General features: G+C 43.1%; 1 protein-coding gene across 4 annotated transcripts in view; it reads right to left on the bottom strand.

Annotated features, from left to right (window-relative positions):
* LOC128737146 (protein spaetzle-like) overlaps nt 1-23,983 on the bottom strand; it is a 48,486-nt gene that overhangs the window by 8,978 nt on the left and 15,525 nt on the right. For 2 of the 4 annotated variants that reach the window (XM_053831733.1, XM_053831715.1), the window contains exons 2-4: nt 4,304-4,495; nt 3,998-4,211; nt 3,411-3,765 (exon numbers count right to left, since the gene is read on the bottom strand). In XM_053831733.1, coding sequence (XP_053687708.1) covers nt 3,411-3,765; nt 3,998-4,211; nt 4,304-4,495 — 761 coding nt within the window. The remainder of the gene's footprint in view (nt 1-3,410; nt 3,766-3,997; nt 4,212-4,303; nt 4,496-23,983) is intronic. The other 2 variants (XM_053831739.1, XM_053831724.1) reach the window with 2 other exon arrangements.

Raw genomic sequence — 23,983 nt, forward strand, 5'->3', positions numbered from 1 at the left:
TAACAAAGATGCCGGCACAAGCATCCCTCTCGGACTCTAGCTCTTATTTACTCATTCGGCTGTTTTACATTTACGTGAGCGTCGTAAGCGTTGAATGTAGAGAACTGAATTAAGAGACTGGCTAAAGTAACTCAGCAGCTCGCGAGTACCTGTCAGCATTAAACCAACAACACATACAACACATACTTCACGTGATCAGTGAGTGTCTTTGGTTTCATGACGCGAGTTATTGAGTGATGTGACCATTCTCTGGTTGAGTTTCTCTAGTCGAATGCTATGCTTCCCATTCTCTCTCGCGTGAGAGTAAACATCGTTGATTTCTCTCTCGATTTGTAACATTGGCTTGTCCTATTGAGTGGCAACAGAAGTGCGTCATGAGTTCGAAGAATGTGAGCTTACTTACTTTAGCAGCCGAGAGCCGTGGGTCTTGCCGTTTCAAGAATTGCTCTCCATTGTACTCGGTCCTGGGCTACTCGTCGCCAATTCGTTGCTCGTCACGATACACGCAAGTCGGTTTCAACCTGGTCGAGTCATCTAACACGTTGGGCCCTCTATTCATGGTGCCGGTGGGGTTCTTGAAGAGAACGGATTGCACTGCACAATCGTCCGGCATCCTTGCTACGTGGCCGGTAGGCTCGATTTCCAGCTTGAATACGTCATTGAATCTCCTTACTCGTATTATTGTCGGTGGTGACCAGAGATCCCAAATATACGAACTCATCAACCACTTCTAGTTCATCGCCGTCAATATTCACTGTCCGTGGGAGGCACAAATTGCTTTCTCTGGAGCCTCTTCCTACCATATATTTGGTTTTCGACGCATTGATTTGTAACCCTATCCTCCTAGCCTCCATTTTTAGTCTGATTGCCTCCGCCGTTCCAAGGTTTCTGGTAATGATGCCGAGGTCGTCTGCGAAGGCTAGGAGTTGGCTACTCTTGCTGAAGATCGTTCCTCTCGTTTCGATGCCCGCTCGCCGGATCACACCTTTAATAGCGATATTGAATAACATACAGGACAGTCCATCCCCTTGCCGCAACCCTCTGTGCTATTTAAAAGGACTCCGGAGTGTCCCAAAACGCGCACATAGCACATCACTCGCTCCAGAGTATCTTTGATCAGTCGCGTTAGTTTGTCCGGAAAACTGTTCTAGTTCAACTGTATCGTATGCTGCCCTGAAATCCACGAAAATATGATGCGTGGCCACGTTGTACTCTCGACATTTCTGGAGGATTTGTCGGAGAGTAAAAATTTGATCCATAGTAGCATGGGCCCCCATAAAGCCCGCCTGATACTGCCCTACGAATTCTCTTGCTATTGGGGATAGACGACGCAATAAAATTTGGGAGAGCACCTTGTAGGCAGCGTTGACCAACGTGATGCCCCGATAATTACAGCAATCTAACCGGTCGCCCTTTTTGTAAATGGGATAGACTACACCTTCCATCCACTCCACCGGTAGTTTCTCCTCCTCCCAAACGAGCACGCCGTTGGACATAGCATTTCAGAGCGATGGGCCCAAATTTAACTTAGGTTTTATAGTAGCTCACCATTAAACTACAGTCAATTTCATGGTCAATTTCATGGTCAATTTCGTCCGGTATCGTTCAATTTCGATAAAGGTGAAATTTCGCCAGATCTCGCAATCTTGCAACTAGCGCTATTAAAAACGTCCTTAACGTCAATCAAACAAATATTGCGGCACAGTATCTAATTCCTCTCTACTTCTGCTTAGATGCCTGTCCATATGTCGTCTACCATACACTTCCCTTTCCTGAACCCAAACCCAAATCGACTCTCTGATAGTCCATGTACACTCTCCGTGTATTTTTTTAGCCGGTTAAGAATAATTGTAATGTAAATTTGTGAAAAGAAAAATGTGTTTAAAATTTGTATAAATTAGTTGACCAAAAATAAAATTTTCCAGGCGTCTGACGATAGTCGAAGCATAGTAGCCAGAAACGTTGCGCAGATCGAGAAAAGAAGGGTTTTATTTCACCGAAAAATATCAATGAAACATATCAAAATTGTTACGGTGACGGAAAATAAAAAGTAAGAATAATCCTCTCCAAGAGTTTACCGAGTATGTCCAGCAGATAGATGGGTCTATAAGTCGTTGGATCACCCGGGAACTTTCCTGGTTTCGGCAGGAGTACTTTCTAACTTCTATATCTTAATCATTAATCCGAAAAGTAGCCTTACTAAACACATTTTTGCCTGACATTCCAAACATATATGGAAATGCCTGTAAAGCCGCTTTTCGTGCTACATTGGGAATCCTGCCTGAGCCTGGCATTTTCTTAGCTTCCGTACCTTTTGCTGCAGCTAAGACTTTCTCGTTGGAGACTCGTCTGTCTTCAATGTCAACCCCCTCAACTTCGCCATATAGACTGGTGGCCAGATCATCAAATTGTGCTCCGGAAAGAGCGCTTCAATTCAAAGGTTAGTATGGGCGTCTCGGCATAGCTCCTTAAATCAGTAGGATTTGCTTTGCATTATAGCCCTTTTCAGTGCAGCCTTGGTCACCCGGTGCACTATTCTCTGTGCTTCTCTCCCGGAGGTATTCTCTGTCCGCTGAATGCTTCTTCTAGTCTTAAGACATTCAGCTGGAAGCTCTTCAAGTGCGTCATTCCACCAACAACCTGGGGTCCGTCTATTTCTAGGCTCCCGTTTTATAGGCATGGTTATATCGTATGCCTCTGCTAGCATTTCTATCAGTTCATCCGCGGCCAGGGCCAGTGAATCACTGTCGGCACGTAAAGCCTCAACAAAAGATCTATGAGAAATACTTTCGTTTTCCACTTCCGTGCGCAATCCAAATTCCGATGTAGTCACGGAGTTCCTGCGAACAATGTTAAATATATCGAATTGTCTGGTGATCGCTGTACGTGAAATCCTCACAGACTCTCTAGTTCATGCTTACTGCCAGCAACAGACTGCAGAAAGTGACACCGACAATAGATTCACGGCTGTTTCTGCAAAAAGGCGTTTCCTAGGTTTGTTATCGTATTTGCGCATGATTTGCTATCAACTGTATCATACGTTGCCTTGAATTCGAAAGAAATGTTATGCATAGATTCATTGTATTCACTATTCTCTGCTTGTTAAGCTCACCTAACAGTCCCATATGTACCATGTAAAACAATGTGTTTCATTGTGCGCTATTAACCATTGCAACTACGACAGCCAACAGCAGCACCAATAGTTAACAGGACAAACAATTGCAATATCTGTCTTTGGTGCAAAACTATGCGTTCAACAAAACCATTTAAATCTAACACGTCAAGTTTGACAATTGGCTCAACTAACAGTTATGCTGTTTCTACGATAATCCTGCATCCAGCAACTATAACCCTTTATTTTATTACAGCCACCGAAATAAAGAAATAAGTCATTTGATTATTCTACTCACCGACAAGTCTCCACCCGCACACCCTGTATGTAGGTAGCCGTATTGACGATCGTCACCTCCTGGTTTTGCTGATTTTTTCCGCTCTTCGGATGGACCAGCCGTTCCTCACTGGCGCACAGGAACTCTTCATCGGGAAAATCGAACCGCTGCATTAGCTTGTCCCCGTTGGGAATCACAACATCGTTGCCAAATATCGCACTATACCGAAGCCCATGCTGGGCCATTATTTCGTCGATCTTCTCCTCTGGGTAGTTGGTTACGTTGCTGCAGATCAAATCATCCCCGCCGCACTCGATCCTTTCCAACGCTGGAATCCCATCCGGGAAAACAAACTCGTTCGATTCGGCGCTGGATGCTGCAAGTGCAAATGAAAGTCACCGGTTAATAAAAATACGAAAAGCTTGTCATACAGTAACTAGGTGGGTGAGTGTCAAATTGTCGAGTAGTCAGTCGTTGCCAATCGAAGGTGGAAGTAAGTTTGATTTTCAAAATTAATATTGAAATTTGCCCAATACCAAAACTGTCACACCTTCAAAGGTGTAACCGATACTCAATAATTCGATTTTTTACGTGACTATTGTTCGTACTGCAATTTTTGTTCAAACAACGCCTACTTCGGAACGTCACATGTTTATTTGGCTTCTCCGTGGCGTCTCCCACATCGACTAGTGGTGTGGAGATGGATTCAGGAAATATGTAGGAAATCGATCCGTTCTGGTGCTTTATCACATAGGACTGCTTCGGGTCAAAATCCTTACCGATTTTCACTGGCCGTCGCACTCGATTTCTGCTGGGACTGTCCTGGTGAGGCAATTTGGAAAAAAATAGGAAATTGAAATGCCCATGCCGGCTTTTACTGGTCGCTTTACCATATGCCAGACAAATCAACTCACCAGTCTAGTCGTGACGGCAGTCGCCGTTTCCTCGGGGTAATCCTCCGGGTCTGGGTCGGGGTTGGTGTAACCTGGTCGTTTGAAAACTTCCTGTATCCTTGTTTGCACGACTTCATCGCTGGTGTTCTCGGTAGTGGTGGTGACTTGTCGTGTCCGCACCAGCGGGTGCACCTCCGGTGCTGATTGGATCGGCTGAAACGTAAGCAAAAATATTTCCTAGATAAACATCGATACTAATCCGATTGACCAAACATGCATAAAATGAAACTATTAAATTATCCCCATCGGCAAAGTTCTGTCGCCTGTCGGCTCTGTGGATGCTGACAGGCGCACAGGCCAGGCAGGGGTGCTACACTATAAGAATAAATTTTAACTTTCGTTCTTTTCGCTTCGTTTACGACTTCCTCCCATTCCCAAAATCAAGTCAGAGTTCACATTCTCTTTCTTAGCTTTGCCTAAAGCTATTATCTTATGAAGCTTCATTGGGTTGTTTCAAAAATGGATACAAGCAAGCAGACTGTAAGCTAGACCAGATGACCGTAATTAATTTGTATTGTAATATCAAACACGTGATTGGGGTTTAAACAAAAGCCTTTGGTTTCATCCTTCCATCTCTACAAAGTGGATTAGTTTTGCACGAGAAGACATCATAATAAAAATGAAATTTGCTGTGTTACTTTGCGAATAGAATGTATCAGCTCATCTTACTATGATTTATGCTGTGAAAGTATATTCGACCATGCACTCATTTTAAAGGTTTCTTAGACAGGCTAAAAAATTAGTCAGACTGCATATATCTAGGGTGGAACGATTCTAATATGTATCAGATACAAATACTTATCTTGAACTTACTATCTAACTTAATTAATCGTGTTTTCGTAATAAATCTCAGGTATCATGATATAATTACTGAAAACTGACACAGACCAAACAATTACAATTCCCGTTCAAGCCTTTTCAAACAAACCATTGATAAAGCTCGACCATTACAATTCCACTATTTACAGCGTGCAGCAAACCATTCCGACCGTAATCGCTAACTGCTTCGCCACAGAATTCCACGAATTGTTCAAACATTTGTTGGTTGATTATACTGCATAAAAGCTGCATTGTAATTTAGATCCTACCGAACCTCAAGAGACGCGGAACAAAACAAACATTGCCGGTCGGGTCGGGGAAAGCACCGCCCATCAGCTAGCTAGTGACGTCAGTGGGTGCGATCGAGTATTCAGACACAGCAGAATTTCCACCTGGGCAGCAACACCGGAAGTAATGCCTTCCAGCGGGTAAACGAGAACAATCAAGTTATTACTGGCTTGGCACCTTAGAATGCATGCTGAGTCGGATTACCGGAAGCACAGCTTCCTATTCAGATGCTGCCAGCCTGATTTCGCTCTCGGTCGCAGCCACCGCCGCACCAGGTACCACTGTTTCGCTGTGGCTCGCTATAGATTATACCGGGCGGGGCTCACTCATTGTCCACCCGCCCATCCATTTGCTACGCTTTGCTGTTCGACTTTGCGATCTGGTTAATTATTTAACAATAGAACATTTGAAAGCAAATTCATAACTACTGTTTTGTGTGCCATCGGCACTCAATGAGATGATTCATAACTGTGGACTACACAAACACAAGCACTGAACAAGCGCTGGTCGAATAGAGCAAACTGAATAGCATTCTGAAAGGTTGTAATTATTAGCACGATAATATCACTCTAAATAGCCGGTTGAGCCTAATAGCGTGTCTCTCAATATGGGTTGAAATTTCTGGTAGAAAATTTTGATACCGGGCGAATGTTTACGCAGAAGTAAATTAAACAAACCTTAATTTTATATCAACCAAAGACCCAACGTCACTCTGGTGTAGTCTGAACAAGGCGAAGAGGAAAATCAGCGGGAACTCAATTTCACGTGCACCTGCCGACTGTGCGCCATGTTTCGAACAGCCTAGGGAAATATATCGTTGTTCAATATGCAAAGGCACGAGTACATTTGCATGAGCAAAGTCATTCAGACACTGGGAAATAATATTTGGGATTTACTCCTCAGAAACGATTCATTCGTGGTCTTTTGACGTAAGACTACGTCTTACAGCAAGGTTTGGGATAGGGAGTCATTCCAAAAAATCAAAAAATGCGAGTGTCACGAAAAATGAAAGATTTTGAGATTTATAGGGATGGGAAAACTATCATTAACTACTGATAGTTATCAGTAAGCAATGATATCACTAAGTATCAGTAAGGTTTCGCTGTTATTGATGTTTACTGATACAGTTACGTCCCGTTAGAAAAATCATTTAGATTAAACTTATAGGTCGGAATTTGCATGCGATAGACGAAGATGTCGACGAGTGAAAGAGCTGAAAAACGGCAAAGCAGCTGGAAAGGACGGCATCCTCGCCGAAGTTTTGAAAGTCGGGAGCGAACGGCTGCATTCTGCAATCCATCAGGTTATACTAAAGGTATGGACTAAGAAGGAATTGCCTACGGACTGGTTGGAAGGTCTCATATGCCCAATTTACAAAATGGGCCATCGACTCGAATGCAGCAATTATTACTCTTCTCAATTCTGCATACAATATTCTCTCCCGCATCCTGTTTCTCAGACTAAGGTCATTGCAGGAAACCTTTGTTGGCGAATACCAGTGCGGTTTTCGAGAGAGACGGTCCACGGCGGACCAATTGTTCACCTTGCGATAGATCCTCGATAAATTCCGGGAATTCAACTTGCAGACTCATCAACTGCGAGGATAGGGCTTATCATAAATTCTACCAAAACAAAGTATATGGTGGCTGGTAGAGAGCGTGGTAGCCGTTCGGGTGATGGAACTGCGGTGGTGATAAATGGAGATACATTTGAAGTGGTCGACGAATTTGTTTACGCTTACGTTTACGTTTTGTTTATGTTTGGTGGTACGTTAGTGACATGTGACAACGATGTGAGCCGTGAAGTAAAAAGGCGGATAGCGGCTGCCAACAGGGCCTTCTACGGACTACGTAACTAGCTGAGGTCCCGTAGCCGTACCAACTCCGTACAAACCTCGCGCTCTTCAAGACGCTAATTCTCCCGGTGGTAATCTACGGCTACGAAGCATGGACGTTGAAAGAGAGCGACCGACGAGCTCTTGGCGTTTTCGAGCGTAAGATCCTGCGATCAATTCTTGGCGGCATATTAGACGAAGGAGTGTGGCGCAGGCGCATGAATCATGAAATATATCAAGTGTACAAAGATGCGGATATTGTGAAGCGACTAAAATACGACAGGCTACAATGGGCTGGCCATGAAGCAAGGATGCCGGATCAGAGACCAACGAAAACAATATTTAGCAGAGAACCCGAACGAGGCCGACGACTTCGAGGCAGACCCCGTATCCGTTGGATGAGCGCTGTTGACGAGGATGGTAGAACAGCGGGTGTTAGGGGCGACTGGAGAGCGGCAGCCCAAGACCGAGTAATGTGGAGACGACTCCTGAATTCGGCATGGATTCGATAAGCGGATTGTCGCCGAAAAAGTAAAGTAAAGTAAGTAGACGAAGATGTCGTCGTTGTCGTCAGCAGCCTATAGCCAGGGTGGCTCGTGCTGTTTCAAGCAGTCGTTTCCATTCAACTCGCTCTTAGGCTACTCGTCGCCAATTTCCGCTCAACTTCAGCTTCAAGTCCATAAAGAACTACTGGTCTAATAAGGGTTTTGTACATTGCCAGCTTCATACGGCAGCGTATGCTTCTTGATCGCAGCGTTTAGCGAATGAAAACGTAGGCCCGATTTCCCACTTGATCTCCTAGTAGTGTAGTTGTCCGAGTTTACCAACGCTTCCTAACACACGAATTCATCTACCACTTCTAGCTCATCGCCGTCAACGGCTACCGTATAAGGGGGAGACACGCGTGTGTTTCCGTAGAGCCTGCTTTCAGTCTGGCGTAAATTGCCTCCGCCATCGCAAGGTATCAAAGTCATCTGCAAAGCTTTGAAATTGCTTACTCTTGATGAGAATCATGTCTATCGTTTCCATGCCCGCTCGTCGGATCACGTCGACTCGTTGAATCATGCTGAATTAGCTGTCACATTGTCTAAACTCTCGCCGCGTCTCGAAGGGACTCCACCCAAGTAACAATTTGGGTTTTATTACACTCTTATGATGGGCTTTAAGACCTAAATTGGTCATGAACACCGCTATAAAGGTACAATAAAACTTACAATGTTGTTTGGGCAGTGTATCCCTAAAACGCGTAAAACTCATCACTCCACTATGGTCGAAAAAGCAAAAATTCCAGACAAAAATCAATTTCTCGAAAACCAGGCTCTACATTTTTCATGTATTCAGAAGAATTTGTTTAGAAAAAAAGACCTATCTTTTGGTATAATTAGTCATTACGGTGGTCCACTTTTACTCGTTATAAAATTTTTAACTTTTTGTCTTGCGATATAGAGCAATACTTACTTACTACAAAATTGTACATAATTTATTTTGGAGAAACTTTGCTGAAGAAACCAGAATTGTATCTTATCTGTGTATCGCTATACAACGAATTTTCTAGATTAAGTTAGGGTGAATCTTGAAAAAGCAGTTTTGCTCTAACTTTTTTATTTGAAACCCAATTTGGAAACTATTTTCCGATGACTTTTAGAGCGTAAAATGATGCATTTTTCAAAACTTCTAGATAGTTGCTATCTATTGTCTGAAGGAAGATATAGAGGTTTTCGGTTCAAAATATTATAGTTTTCCACGGTGTCTCACCTTCGTTGACACATATTTTCGAAAACGGAATGAATGGTCTAAAAGTACGTACTTGGATCTACAAAATTCATGTAATGATATTTTTCCACACTTCTCCTGTTCTGTAGAAAAATGCATTTGAAAAGTGAGTGTTTTTCCATATTCATATTCCATATTTTTCCATAAAAAATCAAGTTTAGTGGAATTCGGAATTCCAATCAAAAATATTCGAGTCAAATCGTTTTGCCAGTTGAGCTGGAATTGCTCTATAATCACGTTTATTTAATTACTTTCTTCTACCGTCCCCTCCATCTAATGTAAAAAACTACCGTTAAAAATATTGCAGGTAAGTTAGAAAACGATGCTTTAAAACCTTTTAAAAAAAATAATATTAGGGGGTACTTTTAAAGGAATGGACAAACGCGAATTGTTTTCTTTGTGGAAAAATACGCAAGTAAAAATCTGTCAAAAAAATCCGAAAAGTATGTGATGAAGTTTTCAAAGCATACGGTGTCGTAAAAAAAGACATGCCGGTGGAATCGAAAAAAAAAGTTCAATTGTAAGGGATACATGAATTTTTTTAAAAAAGAATTATTTGAAGTATAAACGAAGCACAACACAAGTTTTTAAGTACAATGAAGAGTATTTTAGCGCGCCATTACAAATTCCTGGAGAAATTTTTGAAAATATTGCAATAATATCTAATGATTATGATGTCCCGACTACTTCATCGATTGATACCGCATCCTCATTAAACAAGTCTCATTGAGGTACAAAAATTGATTTTATTTTATGCTGTCGACAAAATGCAGCCCGATTTTTTGTTTGTATCAATAGGTCGTCCTAAAAAACGTTTGGCCGAGTTGAGTGCTGAGAGAATGCGTAAAATCTCTCGTTATCAAGCCGTAGGAAAGTAAGCAACTGTGAGCTTATTCTGCTAGAATCAGTCTGCAAGGCAGCAAAGCAAAATGTAAATACTTGTCTATACAAAATAATCAAAAAAATATAGCAAATTCCAAAAACCTTGAAAACATTTTAGAATACCTCGAAGCGATGTTAATTTATTTTCTAAAAAGATCAGAATGTTTTTAACTAAGAAAACATGCGCGAGAGATCTACCCGAGCAGGAGCGAAGAGCAAAATAATATCAAAATGTGTTATGGAAATCGAATAAGGCCATTGCAAATAATTTCAAAAGTTTTTGTCACCCCCACCCCTCTTGGAAATCGGCTTGAAAAATCGAGGGGCAAAAAAATAATTTGTAGGATATGAGTTAATTTTTTTTCATAAATTCAACTGTCTGTGGGTTCTACAGCCTGAAAAACTCGAAAAATGAGTGTACGAGTTCAGTTAATGCCTCTAGCACGAAACAGAAATGAAAATTCAAACAACGGAATTTTCGAAAATCGGCCGAAAAATTTTTCTTTCGTTTTTGTCGTTTTTCGTAGATTTTCGCATGGAAAATAATAACGTATATATTAAAAGCAAGAAAAGATTTGGTTTTCACGTTCAAACTTTAAGTAAAAATGCCTCAAATTAGGGATGGGAAAACTATCATTAATTACTGATAGTTATCATTAATTACTGATAGTTATCAGTAAGCAATAATATCACTAAGTATCAGTAAGGTTTCACAGTTATTGATGCTTACTGATACAGTTACGTCGTCCCGTTAGAAAAATCATTTGGATTAAGTTAATGGTCGGTAGTTGCGTACGATAGACGAGAGTGACACAATATGTCGTCGTTGTAGTCAGCAGCTTCGAGCCGGAGTGGCTCGTGCTGTTTCATGCAGTCGTCTTTATTCAACTCGATCTAGGGTCATTCGTCACAAATTTAACAGTCGTCTCAAAAGTTATAAATCACTTTCGACTTGGTCAAGCCATCTTGCATGTTAAGTCTTCGTGTTTCCGGTGCCGGTTGGGTTGCTGAAAAGAACTGTTGTCGTTGCTCTGCCGTCAGGCATCCTTACGACGTGCCCGACCCACCGTAGCCTACTGACTTTCGTCAGATGTAGATGAGAGTCTCTGGGATTCTCAAGCAGTAAAAGTATGTCGTGATTTATATACTTCTACCTTTGTTGCAAATCATGCCTCTCGTTTCGATACCTGCTGGTCGGAACACCGCCTTAAGAGTGATGTTGAACAGTATACTGGATAAGCTGTCACCTTGTCCCAACCCGCGCTGCGTCTCGAAGGAACTTGAGTGTGTCCCCGAGACGTGCGAAACACATTACTCGTTCTAATGTAGCTCTGATTAGTCGCGACAGTTTATCCGGAAAACCGGTTTCGTGCATTATGTGTCATAGCTGGTCTCGATGGACTGTATCGTATGTTGCTTTGAAATCAATAAAGATGTGATGCAAGGACACGTTGTACCCTCAACATTTCTGCAAGATCTGTCGGATGGTAAAAATCTGGTCGGTAGTTGCGCGAGATCCCAGGAAGTCCACCTGATAAATTACAATGTAAAGTTAAAAAAAGTTTTTGCTACAATGCCGTAATGGGTAAAATTACTGATATTTACTGATAGTTATCAGTAACGTACTGAAACTACTGATAGTTATCAGTAACGATTTTTAATGATAGTTCCCATCCCTACCTCAAATCAATATTTTTTTTTGCTCGATTAAAAAAAATTTCTTTGTTTTTTTTCGTCCCCCCTTCAGTGGCCCAACACCGGAAGGACAAAAACTTTATAAAATATTTGTAATGGCCTAACTCATATCAAAATTTGATCTTGTCTTGGCTGACATAGTTAGTAAAATAGCAAAAAATAATATCAAAATGTTGTTCCTAAGGCCAAAAGAATAACTACTTGTGTTATTTGAATAACAAAGCAATAACATGACTGTATTCAGAGTTTGAAATAACATGTTTTAGTATTATTAAGGTATTCAATAACAAAGGCAGTCATTTTAAGGTCACAATAAGATATGATAACAAAATCAGTTATTAAAATCATCTTGCAATGTTTTAAATATCTACTTGATAACAAAATGTGTTATCAATGTATCTTCATATCTATTCAATAACAAAATATAGCATTATACATTAGTTTGATATAGTTTTGATATTATTTTGCTCTTCGCTCCTGCTCGGGTACACGCTTAACAGGAAAGTAGAAATCATTTACTTTTCGTCGGAAAGCCCAATTTCAAAAGCAGAAGCAGGCCGAAAAGCGGGATTCTGTTTACAAAAATGTAAAAACTGCATTCTTTTTGGCAATCTGAACACACCGAATATATTGAACAGAACAGAACATATGAACAGAATTTTTATTTCAAAAAAATACTGTTTTTGATATTGGCAGAATCGATGACGACTGATTCAACCTTAAAAAAAATTATGCACGCGCAACACTTCGATCTAGAAATGTAAAAATACTCTTTTTAACGATAGTTTTTTATAACGGCAGTTTTTTTACAATAGATGGAGGGGACGGTAGAATAAAGTAATGAAACAAACGCGTTTATAGTGTCTCTAGAGCGAAAAAAACAGGTAAGGGATGGCCCTTGAAGCAACACTTACGAGTCCATGGAGCAAAACAATCTATAATGAGAGTCAATTATAACAGAATTCGAATCCAACATTTCCCCAGGCCCTGCTGATCGTAGATATTAGGCCGTATGAATAAAACAGTTTACTTTGCTTTTTCCGTTTAAATCGTATAGGAGCATTTGCTCTAACTTTTTTATTCATACGGCCTGTTGGTGAACCTTTGGACCACAGCGGGCTGAATATGGAAAAATACTCACTTTTCAAATGCATTTTTCTACAGAACAGGAGAAGTGTGGAAAAATATCATTACATGAATATTGTAGATTCAGGTACGTACTTTTAGACCATTCATTTCGTTTTCGAAAATATGTGCCAACGGAAGTGTGAGACGCCGTGGAAAACTATAATACTTTGAATCGAAAACCTCTATATCTTCTTTCAGACAATAGATAGCAACTATCGAGAAATTTAAAAAAAATGCATCATTTTACGCTCTACAAGTCATCGGAAAACAGTTTCCAAATTGGGTTTCAAATAAAAAAGTTAGAGCAAAAATACTGCTTTTTCAAGATCCACCCTGACTTAATCTAGAAAATTAGTTGTATAGCGATACACAGATAAGATACAAATTTGGTTTCTTCAACAAAATTTCTGCAAAATAAATTATTTACAACTTTGTAGTGCAAAGTATTGCTCTATATCGCAAGACAAAAAAGTTAAAATATTTATAACGAGTAAAAGTGAACCACTGTAATGACTAATTATACCAAAAGATAGGTCTTTCTTTCTAAACAAAATCTTCTGAATACATGAAATATGTAGAGCCAATGGTTTTCGAGATATTGATTTTTGTCTGGAATTTTTGCTTTTTCGACCATAGTGCACTCGTTCCATTGTAGCTCTGATCAGTTGCGTCGGTTTATCCGGAAAACCGGTTTCGTGCATTATTTGCCATAGAGGGTCTCGATCGACTATACCGCATAGTGCATATGCTTTGAAATCAATAAAGATCTGATTCAGGGACACGATCTTTTGGATGGTAAATACAAAGTAAACTTGCAATGAATAACGCAGTTATAAAATTACAAATTCCTATTTTATGTTTCAATGCCGTTATGGGTAATGATCGCTCAGGAATTCGGGTTTCAATCAAATAAAAGCAATGGCCTATATTTTTATAATTTTTACTTCCGCACTTATCAACGGTTTTTTTTCAAGTGAACGTAAGTGAAGTGAAACCGTTTTCTACGCAGTAACTAAAACTGTCATTGCAAGAAAATAAAATCATTAAAGTGAACTGTCAAGACACAGCATAGGACTGTGCTGCACGTTAAACAACGATTAGTAAAACTTATACACGGTAAATTTTTCTGTCAACAGGTAAAATTACTAATATTTACTGATAGTAATTGTTCCGTGGCAAAACCAAGGTTTCCAAATCGATTTGATTCCGGATATCCTTTAGCACTTTTCAGCGAGTGCTATTAGTTAAGTAGTATTTTCTTATTCTACTTGTGCTGTTGTTAACATATCCAAGCAACAATATGAGTTTTATTGTACTCAGATGGTGGTCTTCAAGACCAATTTTGGTCCTAAATGCCATTATAAGAGTGTAATAAAACCCAAATTGTTACTTGGGATGGTAAAATATGTTTTAAATATATCCGCATTTTGTGCGTCCAATATGGATATGAATGTTTTCGATCTGCAGAATATATCTAAAGTCCGCCTTTCTCATCTGGTTTTGCTTGACTCTGCTAGGCCTTTTTTAAACTACCAAGAAAAAAAAGCCATTACACATGAGCTAACCCCGCGTGTCAAACTCTACCCATAGGGATAGGCCGAAATATGGACTGTATTTTCCAGCCTATTTATTCCAGTTTCGTTTAGCAAGCAGTTATGTCATACAATCGTACAGTCAATAGTTTGAGAGAGTTTATTTATTTTTGGCTAGCACCAAGACAGCAAGCACCAGTCCAAAAAAGTTCCAATTTCAAAGATAAAGAAGGTATCAAAATAAATTGTCGATCCGAATGACTACGTAACACTAGCCTAATGAATTGAGTTTTGATATTCAGGTTTGTATTCGATGAGGCGGCTATATTGTCCTATGGTTGTGTGTCCAGTCCAATCGAGACTAAGCCGTATAACACTTGGTTTAATCCGATTGTTTGCAAAAACTTTTCCGTTAATAACAAAGGTAAAACAGAGCAGCACGCATAAATCTGTTATTATTACTAGCGAAACCACAAAGGAAAATTTAGTTTAGTGAAGAAAACTTGAGTTGATTCCACGAAGAAATGATTGCATAATCGGAGTAGTAATATGAATATTTTTATGATCCTTACCTCAGCCAACGAAGCCACTGGCTCGAAAAGGTAAGCCACTTGTTAAGTTAATTAAAATAAACCGTTACGAGAAGGTCTTCCAGTGGTTTACACTATCCCGAGGATGCCGAGTAGCAACTCAGCGGGTCGACCGCGTTAAGTGATATTTTAGGAATATTGTCGTCCACAGTGGCAGTTTCTTTGCACACGACAGCTTGCACCAGGCACACCGCCCGGCTGCAAACGATATTGTGCAACAGTATGCAATAGTGAGCAAGCGAGCGTGCGTGTATCCGATGGCGAAGTCTGACACACAGATTAATGCTCATTAAAACAAGCCACCGAGAGTGGTGGTGCTACGTTGGAAAAAGAACGAATTGCTCCGCGAATAGGAGATTTACGGTCCTTTTGCGTGTGCAGCCTGGCCTGGCTTCCTTGCAGCAAGCAGCTAGGACAACGGAGCTAGCGGATTGTCGACGACGATGCAAACGAAGCTGATCCATAAATTTGCCGGTCACATATGGATGTTAGGTCGGTCCGAATTTTAAACATGACTGGTTTGTGTCCACTGCTTTTAGACATCAAAATTTAAAGAAAACATTTAGCTTGACGGATCTTAATTCACGTGCACAAAATGAAATTAGAACAGTTTTAATAATCCTGATCGGTCTGATGTGCAGCAGGCACATTGCAACAGAGTCACATTGTTTCTGAAATGAGAGCTTCCGCACAGCGGAAGCACGTTTAAGGAGGCGCAAAACGAATAGTACCACAGCAGTTCTGCGTATTCGTAAAAAAGTCTCAACCGATTGTGACTTCCCCGAATGTCGTTGGATTTATTTCGGGACAAATCTAATCTATTAAACTTTTGTGATAGTATTTAAACTGCGTTCTGCAGATACCACTTGTTTTTATCTGCGACATGGTGAAATTTACAGAACCAAAAAAAAATCAAGTCATTATCGTCTCGATGCATTCAATTCTCCCTAGAAGTGAAGGTTGTTTCAATTTCAAGCGAAAACTGCAACGTTCTCCATGTGTTATTCAGTTCCAACATCAGTGAAAAGCGTGTGACGAATGAAACAACACTCAACCCGAGCAACGATGCAATAATAAAGGAAACTTTTGTCCCTTCGCATGGCCGTTGATTTACGAGCGGAGTTTTTCCTGCACCAGAGCACCGCTTGATATGGAGCGTCGTTTCAGGTACCACCACAAAGTGAGCTTTCCGTTTCGGTTTAGAGAAATTAAGGAAGAGCCTGCACTGGAAATCTGGTATGTCCTACCTACCTACCGAGCTATCAGGCTACGCGGAACGAGACGACGCACGATAGAAACGTGAGAACGATAAATAAATTGCTGCAAGTTTTGTCCTGGCGGAAAACCAATACTTCCTGCTGCGATTCTTATGTTTCACTCCGGCACGCCGGCAGGTTTGGTGGGACGGCATGTGAAAAACCAGCACCTCATGGCCGGGGATGGTCCGGTATTATTATGTTACATTGATATTTATTGGTATTGTTAAAAGTGGTGGTTAAATTAACAGGACATATTCCATTTTTTCGTTAGCCATCGAGAGCGATTCGATGAGAAAAGTACATAAAATCACGGTAATAAATTTGAATAAAAAAAATGAAACATCGTTGAACAGGTTTTATTTGCGGTAATTTTAACGCCTATAATAGCGTACTTATTTTGCCACTGTGGTTGTCGCCTTCGAATCATAAATCAGCAGAATCTATCGCAAACAATAACGAAGTGAATTCTGCGTTCTGAGTTTCATACAAGGAAAAAAAAATGAGAAAAACAACTTTTATTCGTTTAAACAGCCACGCGCCTCCATCAAGTCATCAAGTCGCGCTGGGTTTCCTCCACCGAAACTTTCCACATTTTTCAAATCTGTCTCCGTAATTGCTTATAGAAAATTACGCCTCTTCATTAGCATTGATAGCAAATCACAAACGACGACGACGCCAATTACGGCGCGCAAGCCAATAAGAGACAAAGCTCTTATTATGTCTGACTAAAACCGACACCAATTGGAGGAATCTCGCCGACGACGCACACGACGTCGTTCCCGCGAGAGAATTATAAAGGCTAATTAATGAAGTTCTTCCCTTCCTTCCGCTATCATGCTTGAACTCCTTCACCAAGTCTTAGGTACAATGAAAATCAGCGGGCTTAAATTGATTAATACCGTTCGAAAGCGTATTAGACACGGACGGAACAGGGCAAAGTTGGGTGTCACGAAATGCAGTCCGTGGTAAAACCGATACTCCACTGTACAATGCGCTATGCTTTCTCCACCGTTCATCAAACCTCAACATATAACCCAGTCAAGAGCGGTGGCTTTTTTTGGAAAGGAATGTGTAATTGAGATACCATGTAAAACTTTTCCCTGTTTATAAAATGTTTTGTTTCGTTTTTCTCGGTGGTATTAAAGCCGCTCTCAGACTTGTTTCTGGGATAAAAGGAAGAATTGATTTGTCGTGTTCGTGGTAGAAATTTGCTCGACTGTTTCCGGTAGCTTGAAAGATAGTCCAATTTTTGAGATTAGCTACGAACGAACTTATCAACCACCGTAAAATTTAATATATTTTGACCAGGCACGATACAATACAATCAATGGTTGCATATACCGTAGCAAAGAATGTTCTCTAAATAACAATTTCGACTGAATTATGCAACAAATGATATTTACTAGTTGATTTGATTTGCTGAAGGTTCAGCAATTATTTAAGCAAAAGCAAAATTGATGTTTTAAAGAATCGAGAAGAAAAGAGCTTTGAATCTGAGAAGCTTTTATAAACGAACAAAAAATTTAATTTAATTGTCTTTATATTCTTCTTCTGAAAAATCTTGATGAAAAACTTTTTAGATAAACAATACTGTTTGTGATTATCAGAAGGACTCCTACTATTAGGTCTGCTTCGAAGAATTAAAAAAAACCAAAGATTATTGGTCGACGGAGATGGCTTCGAATGCACTGAACTTTATTGCCTCCTTTTGTCTACCCCGTTTTGCTGTGAAACAATGGTATTGTTTGCTGAAGGCGAGAAACAAGCAGAAACCCCCACCCGCTCAACCCATGTGCCACATATCGTTTTTCCCAAACGAGCGCAAATTAAAATGCAAAACTGACGAGACTCCAGCTTTAGCAAATTTCTGGATACTGGGTTTGCCGAAGAGTTGCGTCAGCTCGTGGTTCATCCCTCTTCCATACACCGTTCGCAGACACACCGCCAAAGATAGTCCTAAGCACATGACATTCAAAAACGGCCAGTGCTTTCAAGTCCCCGTCGAGTATTGTCCACGTGTTGTGCCCGTAGAGGTTGTATATGATACATTTGGTACGGAGGTGAAGTTTGCCACACCTTGGGATCTTGTGGAGTGCGTAGTAAGCACGGGTTCTGGTAAGAATACGTCTGCGTATTTCTCTGCTGCAGTTATTATTCGACATCATCAACGACCCGAGGTATACAAATTCGACCACCACCTGAAACTCGTCACCGTCGACTATCACACTATTGCTTATGCGAACTCGATCGCGCTGGGTTTCTCCTACTAACCGAGAGGGTACGGGAGGGTATATTCAGCCCATTAAGCGGTAGCCTGAACAATATTCAGGAATTACGTTTAAACTATATTTATTCGAGACAAGATTTTTATCTGGAAATTTCCAGGTTTCGTGTTCTACTAAGACGCTCCAAAAGCTTTTGTCAAGACTTTTAAACCAGTTGATAGAATAATATTTACTGAATATCGGCGTGCATTTTGGTATCAATGAAACGCTACTGAATTTGAGTTATAGTTGCGAGAAATGATGAAGTTGCTGTGGATAAATTGGGCCCATTTTCTATAGTGGTGTCTGTGTTGCTTAAATATCCGGCAGGCCGAAAAAGCCTGCACAGGGATTAATGTCTTTCAAAAACAGATCAAAAGAGAGACAGATGCATAACGTGATAACGGATAACGTGTCGGTATTGCCTACATACTGACTAATTGAAAATAACTAGTTTTGTAATGACACCCAGCTTGCTGCTGGCGCTAGTGCATCATTGAATCGTTCTTATAAACTAGTACCAGAAGCAACTAATTGTCACTCAAAAACTAGCTATGTCAACACGATAGAAGAGTTACAGGTGCAACTGCCTAATGGTAAATGGTAAATGATTGAATAATGCGCTCCAGAACCTCTCGGTTTATTTTATACATGCAGCTATAAAATAGTTACCACGGAGGTCCACAGCCTCTTATTCAGCAACTCCTCTCCCTCCCTCCTCGTGGTACCATCCGGGATACGTTCCTTAGTGAAAATCAGACAACCGGTCGAAGCTAGGATCGCATGCGGACAGGGAAGGAGGCGCTCATGCGAATGCTGAGTGTAAATTCTTCGCCTGCAAATGACGGGTCTCGGTAGGAACAGGTTCGAATGAATCTGTAAATACTAGGAACTAGAGCAGAGGGTCCAAAGCCCCAAAAGAAGGATGGTTTTTATAGCTGTTATCCATGGTTATAATGTTAAACGTGAATGGATAAAACCCCTAATCCAAGGTGTCATGCGACCCGTGCCGAGGGATGAATGGTGGGGGGGGGAGAGAGTATTACAAATACTCAGCCGCAAACGGAGCCTGTGGAGTACCAGGGCACCCTCCACAGTAATCCGCCCTTACCGAATCATGAGGGACTCTGATGTGGCGGACTTTTCTTTCCCCTTAACTCGTGGGATTCTTATGGAAAACAAAATCAAAAATACAACAAGTGCAGATACGGTGGAAAACCCATTCGCGAGAGGAGGCATCTAGCGTTCTCCACCAAGGGTGGAGAAGGATGAAACTAGGGACGCGAGTGTGGGTGGCAAGGGCAGCGGTATGCCTACCACGCCGGACACAGCGATGAACGGCCCAGCGCTAACTAGGGCGATGGAGAAGAATAGAGATGCAGTACCTAAAGTGGTAGCAGCGTCACAGCAGCGCCCAAAAGGTGACCGTGAAGGCGTCGAAGGCAGTACAGACGGACGCTTGCCCGTTGACGGAGTGTCGCAACGCGGCCCGGGAGGCCACGGAAAGCGCTACCAGCAGCGGTAAGCCCGCCAAGCGTCTGAGACAGTCCCCGGGGGATAGCACCCCTGGTGGACCGAAAAAACGCCTGATCGGTAAAATCCCTCAGGCTAGCGGGTTGGCAGAGCTAACCGATGAACCAGCGGGAAGCTCCAAGACGGGTAGCCCGTGGACCGAGGTCAAGGCCAAGAGGAAAGGCAGAGGAGGCTCCACTTAAAAAACAGCTCCACCTAAACCGACAAGGAAGCGAGTGAAGAATCCTGAAAATACTGAAAACTGATGGGTCGAAATACTCAGAGGTTCTGAAGACCATGAGAGGAGATGCTCTACTCAGGGATCTGGGCGCGGACGTGCGGTGCATCCGCCGCTCACGCACGGGCGATATGATCCTCGAGTTAAAGAAGGACGCCACCAAGAAAAGTTCCGCAGTTCATAGCGGAAGGAGTGCTCGGGGACGGAGTGCAGGTACGTGCTCTCACGCCAAAATTGACTCCAGCTTAGGAACCTGGATGAGATCACCGAAGTGCGCGAGGTCGTACAAGCTCTCAAAGAGCAAAGTAGAGTGGTGGTGGCAACCGACGCGGTTCGCCTACGCATGGGCCCGGTCGGGACCCAGGTAGCCACCATACGACTTGCGCTGGCGGAAGGAAACGAAGCCCTGAAACCTGCTAGGCTAAAAGTGGGGTGTTCGGTATGCTTCCTGAGCGTGCTCAAGCAGTCGGAAGCTTGCTTCCGGTGCTTCGAGCACGGACATAAAGCCTGGAACTGCAAGGGGCCAGATAGGAGCCAATTTGCTGGACATGCGACAGTGCTGGCCATAAAGCGAGGGACTGCACGGAGCCTCCCAAGTGCCTGATCTGTACCGTAAACGGTAAACGGGATGCAAAGCACGTAACGGGAAGTCCAAGGTGCTCGGCCGATGTACCGGCGACTAAGCCGCGTTGAAAGTGCAAGTGACTTAACTCAACCTGAACCACTGCAGCACGGCTCAGCAGCTGTTACACCAAGCAGTTTCTAAGTCAGCAATGGTCATGGCAATGACCGGCAATCTCGGACCCATATCGCGTCCCTGCCGGAAAAAGCAACTGGGTTTCGAATAGGTCCGGGACGGCGGCTATTTGGACGACAAGCAGGTTCCCGGTTCAGAAGGTTGTGTCAACTGCAGACGAGGGATTTGCGGTTGCCAAAGTGGGTGGTGTGTTCTACTGCAGCTGTTATGCTCAGCCGAGTTGGTCTACCAAGCAGTTTACGCGGATGGTAGACCGAGTATCAGTTGTGCTGACTAGTTTAAGGCCGGTGGTTGTGGTGCGCGACTTTAGCGCTTGGGTGGTAGAGTGGGGAAGTCGTCGCACGAGCCATAGGGATCGGATTCTGCTTGAGACTCTGGCAAAACTTAACGTAGATCTGGCCAACGTCGGCACCACAAGTACCTTCAGTAGGAACGGTGCGGAGTCTATCACCAACGCGTCTATCGGCAGTCCTGGTCTGATAGCAGACTGGAGGGTAGACAATGGCTACATTCACAGTGACCATCAGGCGGCGAGTAGAGCCGACACTCCAACCACCCGTGGATGGAAGACATCATACTTCGATCCCGAAATATTTGTGGAAGCGATCCGAAGAGAGTGCGGTGATCGCGGTATGCCCGATCCGAACGCTGATCATTTGATTGAGGTACTCTCGCGAGCGTGTGACGCTACCATGCCTAGGAAAAGCCGACCTAGGTATGGGAGGTCACAGGCTTACTGGTGGACAGCTGAAACTGTGGAACTCCGCGGAGCGTGCTTTCGTGCGAGGAGAATTATGCAAAGAGCTCGTTCGGACGAAGGTAGCGTTAAATGTCGAGTAGCACTTATTGCTGCACGCGCAGCGCTTAAGAGTGAGATAAAAGCTAGTAAACGAGCCTGCTTTGAAAGGTTATGCGTTAGTGCCAATGCGAACCCGTGGGGTGATGCCTACAGGGTCGTAATGGTAAAGACCAAGGGCGTGATAGCGCCCGCAGAGCGATCGCCAGAGATGCTAGCCAAGGCCCTGGCCTCAGGCCGCTGAGTCGTCTCACGGCCGACGTTCCAGTATCTCAGACCATAGCCTTAGATGGTCGGCCTCTCAGCCGAACATCTAAAGTAACGTGGGCGACAGCGGCCTAGAGGTCGGGGAGGAAGCGACGGTTACGAACGAGGAACTTGGCCATTAAAGCGGCTATTCTAGAGGCTCCCGAATTGTTTGGTGCAGTAATGAGTAGATGCCTGGAAGATGGCCACTTCCCGGACAGATGGAAGCGACAGAACCTGGTCCTATTGCCGAAGCCGGGAAAACCTCCGGGTGTCCCCTCGTCATCGTACAGTACACTGAGGGTACAAACGGTCTGTCAAGGAACCAATTCGGCTTCCGAAAAGGCAAATCTACGGTGGATGCTATCTTGTCTGTCACTAAGCCAGCCGAGGTGGCAATACAGCGCAAGAGGAGTGGTATCCGCTATTGCACAGTTGTCACGCTCGACGTGAGAAATGCATTCAATAGCGCTAGTTGGTACTGCATAACCAATTCGCTTCGGAACGTCCAAGTGCCGGTGTCGCTGTACAGGATTCTGGAAAATTATTTCCCGAATCGTGTGCTATGCTACAACACGGAGGATGATCAGAAGCGCAGGGGTTCCGCAAGGTTCCATACTGGGCCCGGTGTTGTGGAACGTCATGTCTGACGAGGTGTTGAAGCTAAAGTTCCCGGTAGGGGTGGTGATTGTCGGCTTTGCGGACGACCTCACCTTGGAAGTCTACGGTGAATCTATCAGAGAGGTTGACTTGATGGCTGCCCACTCTATAAGCATTGTTGAAGGTTGGATGCGCTCCAGGAAACTGGAGCTAAAAAAGCAAAGCCATGGGTTTATACCGTCTTTAGACATTACCCTTCTTTATCGACAGACTTCGAGCCGGCTGTTAGAGTACAGGAAAATTACGGGGCCAGTGCAACAATCCTACTGACTCTAACTAGCAAGCACCGCCTAGCTGAGATTCGAACATACGACAACTGGCTTGTTAGACCAGCATCGTACCTCGAAGCTAGCTGGGAAACTGGAGCTAGCGCATCATGAAACGGAGGTTATCGTGGTGAGCAACCGCAAGTCAGTGCAGCAAGCAAATATCGGCATCGGGGACTGCACTATTTCGTCAACGCGGTCCCTAAAACTCCTGCGAGTCATGGTCGACGACAAGCTCAAGTTCGGGAGCCACGTCGACTATGCCTGCAAGAAGGCTTCCACAGTTATAATGTCTAATAGCTCTGTGGTATATGGCAGCAAGCGAAGCCTATTAGCCAACGTGGTCCAGTCCATACTTAGGTATAGCGGACCGGTGTGGTCATCGGCGTTAGGAACCAAAAGCTACCTAGGTAAGCTGGAAAGTACCTATCGTCTCATGTGCTTGAGAGTGGCGAGTGCGTATCGCACAGTTTCATATGATAGAATCTGCGTCTTAGCGGGAATGATGATTGGCACCATCATCAGAGAAAACGTAGAGTGCTTCAACGAACGTGGAACTAGGGGCATACGGAGTACCACAAGATCGGCCTCGATGACCACATGGCAGCGGGCATGAACTTATCCTGAAGGTATCCGGCTGGGTCGACAGGCGCCACGACGAAGTCAACTTCCACGTGACACAGCTTCTGTCAGGGCATGGTTGTTTTAGACAGTATCTGTACAAGTTCGGGCATGCGGAGTCCCCCGCGTGTCCCGAATGCGTGGATGTAGAAGAAACTGCAGAACATGTTTTTTATATGCCCTCGTTTCGTGGGCGCGAGAAGCAACATGCAGGCTGTGAGCGGACAGGACACTACTCTGGACAACTTAGTCCAAAGGATGTGTTTTAGCTCGGACGTCTGGAGAGCGGCCAATGCGGCTGCTACCCAGATAGTACTTGAGCTACAAAACCGCTGGAGAGCCGATCAACGGAGAATAAATAGCCTAACTACCATAGTCCAGTAGTTATCTGAGAGGGTGCGTTAAGCTCAATAGCCCCTCCCTGAAGTAATACCAATAAGGTGGTTCCAGGGGGGATTGAGGCAGGAGATTCGAGTAGGGT

The sequence above is a fragment of the Sabethes cyaneus genome, chromosome 1 (assembly GCF_943734655.1).
Source record: "Sabethes cyaneus chromosome 1, idSabCyanKW18_F2, whole genome shotgun sequence".
Taxonomy (NCBI): Eukaryota; Metazoa; Arthropoda; class Insecta; order Diptera; family Culicidae; genus Sabethes; species Sabethes cyaneus.